Genomic DNA, 5,867 nt, shown 5'->3' with positions numbered 1-5,867 from the left:
AGCACCTGGCAGTACTTGCTGGGCTGTGCAAGAAGCAAGCGTTAAGGTCTCTTTTTTTCTTCTCAATTAATTTTACAGTTGTGCAATTTTTTTTAACACAGTTCTACATACATATGTGTGACCTGGGATTTTCAGGTCAATGTGCACTTGGTGGATAGCTATATACTAAAAATCCATCTGAGTTCCCCACCATTTCTCTACTGTTATTGGAGCATCTGAGTTGATGCTGGCGCCTATGCACGTTTGCATTAACTTACTCTTTGCAAGCTGTATATAACTTCTTCAATCAAAGTACGAGGCAGCAGGCCACCAGCATGTTGTGACCTTGGCTGAAAATATGCACTGCGTCAAAAACCTTGCTAAATCATTATATCGACAAAGTAAGAGCAGCTCTGGATTCTTCTGTATTACTGAAGTTGACTTTACCCTTCTTCACCTGGCTCACCTTTTTTGACACACATAATATGTATCTCCCTTCCTTTATTAAAACAGTTAAAGAGTTGAAGATCCTTTATCTGTAATTGCACTTTGCTTCTAAAAACTGCAGTACCATTTTCCTTGAAAAAAAAATGTGGTTTAGACTTTTTAAAACACAGATGGGCTCCATATGCGGATTCAAGGAACCCTTGGGAAAATTAGCAACGTGGATTTCTTCAATGTGTCTACTCGTATTATGGTATTTAGAGAATTGATATGCCTTCCCGTAAGTGTTATTACTTTAAAAACTTTCTGACCTGCTATCCTATTTAGATTACCTCAATCTGCAAATATTTAGCATGTTTTGTCATTTTTTACTGCAAACAAAAAAAAAATCATATAGTGCAGCCGCATGTTTGTTGGGGGGCATGACTAGAGCACCATGAAGAGGTCCAATGCGTCTTCTCACTTTACAGCTTTTTCCTACTTTGTGAACAAAAGGAGATATGTGAGTTTGGTTGAAAAACTAACCTGTTGTTCAGAATTCCAAACCGAAGCATTTAATTGAGCCTAACAAATGTACAAATGGCCAGTTAACCATATGAAACCGGTATTCGTTTTGCGATACTTGTCTAGTTTGAACGATTTTCTTTTTTAATGTGTAAACATGTTGGAGTTGGACTAGCTGGAGTCCCCCCATGGGGATTATTAAGTGTAAGAGTGTATCACATTGTTTTACAGTCCCCACAGTTACAATTTTGTGTTAATTAGTGATTATAAAGTTAACCATGCAATTAAAATGCATGATTCTTCATGTTTGGAGGTATACATCATTCAGTAAGACCATATCTCAGTACTCCACACAGTGACAGTATTACCAACTGTACAGTTAGGACATTTAGAGAGAGATAATACACACACAAGCCAAGTGATGGATCAATGAGGTCTTCTAAATATTCTGTATTTTCTGACCCAGTCTACCCAGATCTCACCAACAGGTTAGCTGTGCAGTCTCCAGGCCTCAACTCTGGCTTCTATTTACAAGATTACTTACCTACCGCCAAAAAAAAGCAAGCACCAAAATGGGAAAAGTGGATAGAGATTATCGTTCCCCTGTTCTTTTTTATAGCCTGCATTAGTGATAATGCCTTTTACACTATCACTTGCTTCCAAGGTTAGGCACCAACCCGTGGTGGACCTTTGCAGGGGTTTGTGGTGAACAATTTCATGATGTTCTATAGGCTTCACAACCCTTGCCACTAAGATTGGTGTCCTTGTATGGACACTTTGCCTATCCCCGCGTTACTTCCAACTTGGAGCCAGTCCTCCCAATCTTGTCACCTCATATCTAGTTTCCGGTATGGTTCTCATTCATTTGCATTCCTTTTTCCCTATGAAAGGGGAGACATAAGTATTCACACCTGGGAACAGCCTGCTACGCAGGATATGCCGGCATCATGTAAACAGTTCAGTTATGAAGGTCAGCAGTGTATCGGGGAGCCTAAGCACCTAATAAGACAGTTTGGTGGTGGAGGGGCTGACAACCCCCCCAGACATAGACAGCTAGGCAAGAGTACACTCTGACAGCGGGTGTGTAAAATCCTGCTTAGCAGTGACAGGGTGGTCCTTTATCACTCATCCCCCACAGTATCCCACCACACAAATTGTAGCTATTGCACAAACTCTATGAGGACTGTAAAACCATCTGTCTACCGATTTATTTATTAAGAAAACTGAAAGCAATCCATGGTCCAGGTGCTTGTAGCAGGACCGTAATCCAATAGCCAGGTCCAGGGTTAATTCGGGCAGAGTTCAGGAATAGTCAGCAAGCAAGCAAGCAAGCAAATGGTCCGATAACTGGCAATAAGATAAGCAATACAGGCATCACAAAGTAGGTTTGTACCACACAAGGGCTCTGGGCAAAGTAAGCGAGGGGTTTAAATACCTGACAGTCAGCCACTAAGCCACTAAGGATCCTGTAGATTGGGGGTGGAGCGACTCCACCCCCTAGATGATGTCAGCAAGCGCACCTCCGTCTGTCCTCCCGCGCCTGGAGCAAACGACGAGGAGAGAGCTGAGCCCTCCCATGCCGGGCGAGCGACACTGCCGGCAGAGGTAAGCGTCACAGAAAGTGCTGCTGAAATGACCAACATGTTTTAACACTATTTAAAAGCAGATATGTGAAGTATATAAATTGGGAATTCATCAAATGATATGGCTTAACCTGCCGCTTCATCAGTACCCCAATGTATAGATCTGTTTACTCATCAGATGGAGTAGTAACTGTTATTTTTTAAATGTTAACATTTTTTTTTGGTTGGTAAACCTTAACAAACATACCCTGTATTGTTTTGAATGAATACATGAAACAGACGCCCCCATGATTAGCAGTCCTCTGTAACGACTCCCCTTCTCACTCCTATCCTGACCCCCTATCTCCTCGTAACAGATTCCTGCACGTTCTTGGTGTTAAAGAAATGATCGTTGAGCCAATTAACAGTTTGATTACTGGTCATATTTACACCATTTCATAGGGGACAAGAATAATAGACTTCTGTGTTGGATATTCACAAGGCTAAGCTTTACTGAGTATGCCCTCGGTTTGAAATAAGGTCAAAGGTTAAATAAGCAAAGATGGGTGTCCTCCAAAACAAAAAACCAGGTTTCCTATATTAAATAGTTTTTATTAAAATAATATAAGACAATAGACAAGTCTTACATGATCTTGTTTCAATTAATTACATTTTAGAGCATTCACACTTTGTAATAAAATATGCTAGAGAAGCACTAAATCCATATCTGTGTTAATGTACTTTATGTAATAGGTTTTTATATATTTATTTATTGGGTTTTTCCAACCTGCCTCATCATTTTGCTGTGTTTCACACTCTCATATTTTGTGAACCAATAATTGATTCTGTTTAATGATGTCATAACAACGCTCTTAGCTGTATGTAGGCTGCACATTCTATTGCACACACAGATAGCTTTTCAATGTGGATGCATTAACATGAAGCTGTTCCTGATAGGTTTTATTATTTGGGTTCTTTTGGTGTCATCTGAGAGCTCAGAACATGGAGGTGAGTTTATCGGTTATTACAGATAATTTGCCATCAAGCGCCTTAGGGATGATATACCGCAAAGATTATTATCATTAACTTTACAATTTATGGATGCTTTATAGTTTTACAGCTCATTCTATTATTATTAACTATTTAACTCTCCTTTTGTACTTTTAAAACAGGTTAATGCCTATAATTGTCAATTTTAAAAACTAAGACCTTTAATAATATGTGTTATTCATAGTAGATTATTCATGTTCTGTGGATACCAATCAAATGAAATTTCACAGATTAAGGTTACATGTTTATTAAATAACATTTTGTTTTTATTTCAGTCTGTGGAAACAGACCCCTAGCGGAGGATTTCCGTGGCTCCCGCGTGGTGGGGGGAAAGGATGCCCAGCCTGGTAATTGGCCCTGGGCAGTGAGTGTCCAGGAGGACATTGACAACGAGTATTTTCATTTATGCGGCGGTGTTGTCCTGAATAATTTGTGGGTTCTCACAGCTGCCCATTGCTTCAAAGATCGCGGCAAGTAAGTAACTTAAATAGTTTTATGGGAGAATATGCAGAGCTCCATTGATTTAGAAGGTGGTGGGCCTGTGTGCTTTGTGTTACAACTAATTGGGATCTTTTAGTAGAAACATTTAACAGAAATCCAGAACCATAGGCATCCATTCTTTAGGAGAACCCATGAGCATGCTTATTTGCTGTACACAATTTTGGGGACTATATGTCTTACAATAATTAAGCTAACGGAGGCTTGTGACAACGAAAATGGCATACATTTCGGTCAATATGGGATTTATTAATGCCTGGAAAAGTAAATTCACTGATAAAATGTACTTTGGTTTGTTCAGTGACTATTATACCTGGAGACTTGTGTTTGGCGCCAACCAACTTTCCGACATGGGGACAAAGGCTCAGATCCGAACTATAAAAGTAAAGATTCAACATGAGAAATACAACCCGGAAACGGAGAGTAATGACATCACCTTGCTCAGGCTGAATAAGCCTATAATATTTGACGACTACACTCAGCCAGCGTGTCTCCCTGCCAAACAAGCCATTCTGGATAAAATGGACGAATGCTACATCGCAGGCTGGGGGGTCCTTAAAGAAGCCTGTAAGTATCCATAGATTTATCCATAGATTTTATATATACAAATAGGCTCTCTCCTTATCCCTGTGTGCTGATCTTCCTCTATCCATGGATTGGGCCTTTGTGGCACCTTTCTGGACCTTGGGGTCTGGCCCCATTGTAAGCGTTAGGGCCAGGTCGCTGCATTCTAAGGGTGATGGAAGGAGCATGGGGTGGGAGGGGGCCCCCAAGACTTCTGAGGCCAGCCCTGTATCTGATAACTCTTTTATTCATCAGCCACTGAAACATCGGACATCCTCCAGGAAGCTCCTGTGAATTTAATTCCAGTGGAGCGCTGCAACCGTCCAACCTGGTACAATGGAGCTTTGGGTGATTACAACTTGTGTGCTGGATATGAACAGGGTGGTATTGACAGTTGCCAGGTAAGCCCATTGTTGTCCTCATTCCCTTCTAACTCAGTGATGATACATTGTTAATGTTTTTAACATCCTGGACAGTGTTTTTTTCATAAAAGCTGTGCAGATAACAGCTGAGGTTGTAGTAATTATGAATAGTTTTCTTAAGAAATGCTTTCTTTTCTTGACACAGGGTGACAGTGGAGGACCTTTGATGTGCAAAAAAAGCAAAGCCAAGTTCTTCACCGTGGTTGGCATAACCAGCTGGGGCTCCGGCTGTGGCCAGAAGCAAAACCCTGGAGTGTACACCTCTACCCAGTATTACCTCGAGTGGATCTCTAAACACATGTCCGAGGGCAAGAAGCCTGCATCCAAATCTATGAAGATGAAGGCTGCGAAAAAAATCTGGCCAAAATTAGCTGAGGAACTCAGCAAAGCTGGCATGAAAGGCCATTAATTGTTTGGTGCTCTGAAAGTAGAAGAATCAAATCTGAACCATCTTTTCACCAGAGAATCATCACCATTACATGTCAGCAATGTGTAGATTAGAATTAGTAGATAAATAAATAGAAATGCATGAATAAGCCGTGTACTTGTGATGAACATGGAATGTTGTGGATGTGTATTGTTAGGGCAGACTATGTAACTATGTAAATATGTAACTATGTAATTAATAATCTACCAAGTCAAGCAGGTGTTTGAGGCATTTTGATGTTGTACAGATTTGTGAATTCTGTATGTGTGAGATAGTAAAAGAGAATATTTTTAAATCGGAGACTTCTGATGTTCAGGTTCAATGAAATTACACTATGTAGACAACCTCTGTCCGCAGCAAACACCCAAATGACAGAGAGTTCTGGGTAGCCTACACCGGGAAGTTCACAGTTAGACT

General features: G+C 40.5%; 1 protein-coding gene across 1 annotated transcript; it reads left to right on the top strand.

The window, feature by feature from the left end:
- The first annotated feature begins 3,427 nt into the window (after positions 1–3,427).
- Positions 3,428–5,552, top strand: LOC128497723 (acrosin-like). Its single transcript, XM_053467885.1, has 5 exons — positions 3,428–3,497; positions 3,815–4,013; positions 4,339–4,604; positions 4,857–5,002; positions 5,169–5,552. Exons 1-5 carry the CDS (start codon positions 3,428–3,430, stop codon positions 5,430–5,432), a joined length of 945 nt encoding a protein of 314 aa, XP_053323860.1. The 3' UTR covers positions 5,433–5,552.
- The last annotated feature ends 315 nt before the right edge of the window (positions 5,553–5,867 follow it).

This window comes from Spea bombifrons, chromosome 5 (assembly GCF_027358695.1).
Source record: "Spea bombifrons isolate aSpeBom1 chromosome 5, aSpeBom1.2.pri, whole genome shotgun sequence".
Classification (NCBI taxonomy): domain Eukaryota; kingdom Metazoa; phylum Chordata; class Amphibia; order Anura; family Pelobatidae; genus Spea; species Spea bombifrons.
Note: the sequence above shows the minus strand (reverse complement) of the source record. Positions and strands in the feature narration are given on the sequence as shown.

What these genes read in the sequence shown, in the direction of transcription:
- LOC128497723 (XM_053467885.1), top strand. Translation starts at nt 3,428, where the DNA reads ATGAAGCTGTTCCTGATAGGTTTTATTATTTGGGTTCTTTTGGTGTCA. An exon ending in TGCTTCAAAGATCGCGGCAA is followed by an intron (nt 4,014 to 4,338) that starts GTAAGTAACTTA and finishes TGGTTTGTTCAG; the next exon opens with TGACTATTATACCTGGAGAC. An exon ending in GGGGGTCCTTAAAGAAGCCT is followed by an intron (nt 4,605 to 4,856) that starts GTAAGTATCCAT and finishes TTTATTCATCAG; the next exon opens with CCACTGAAACATCGGACATC.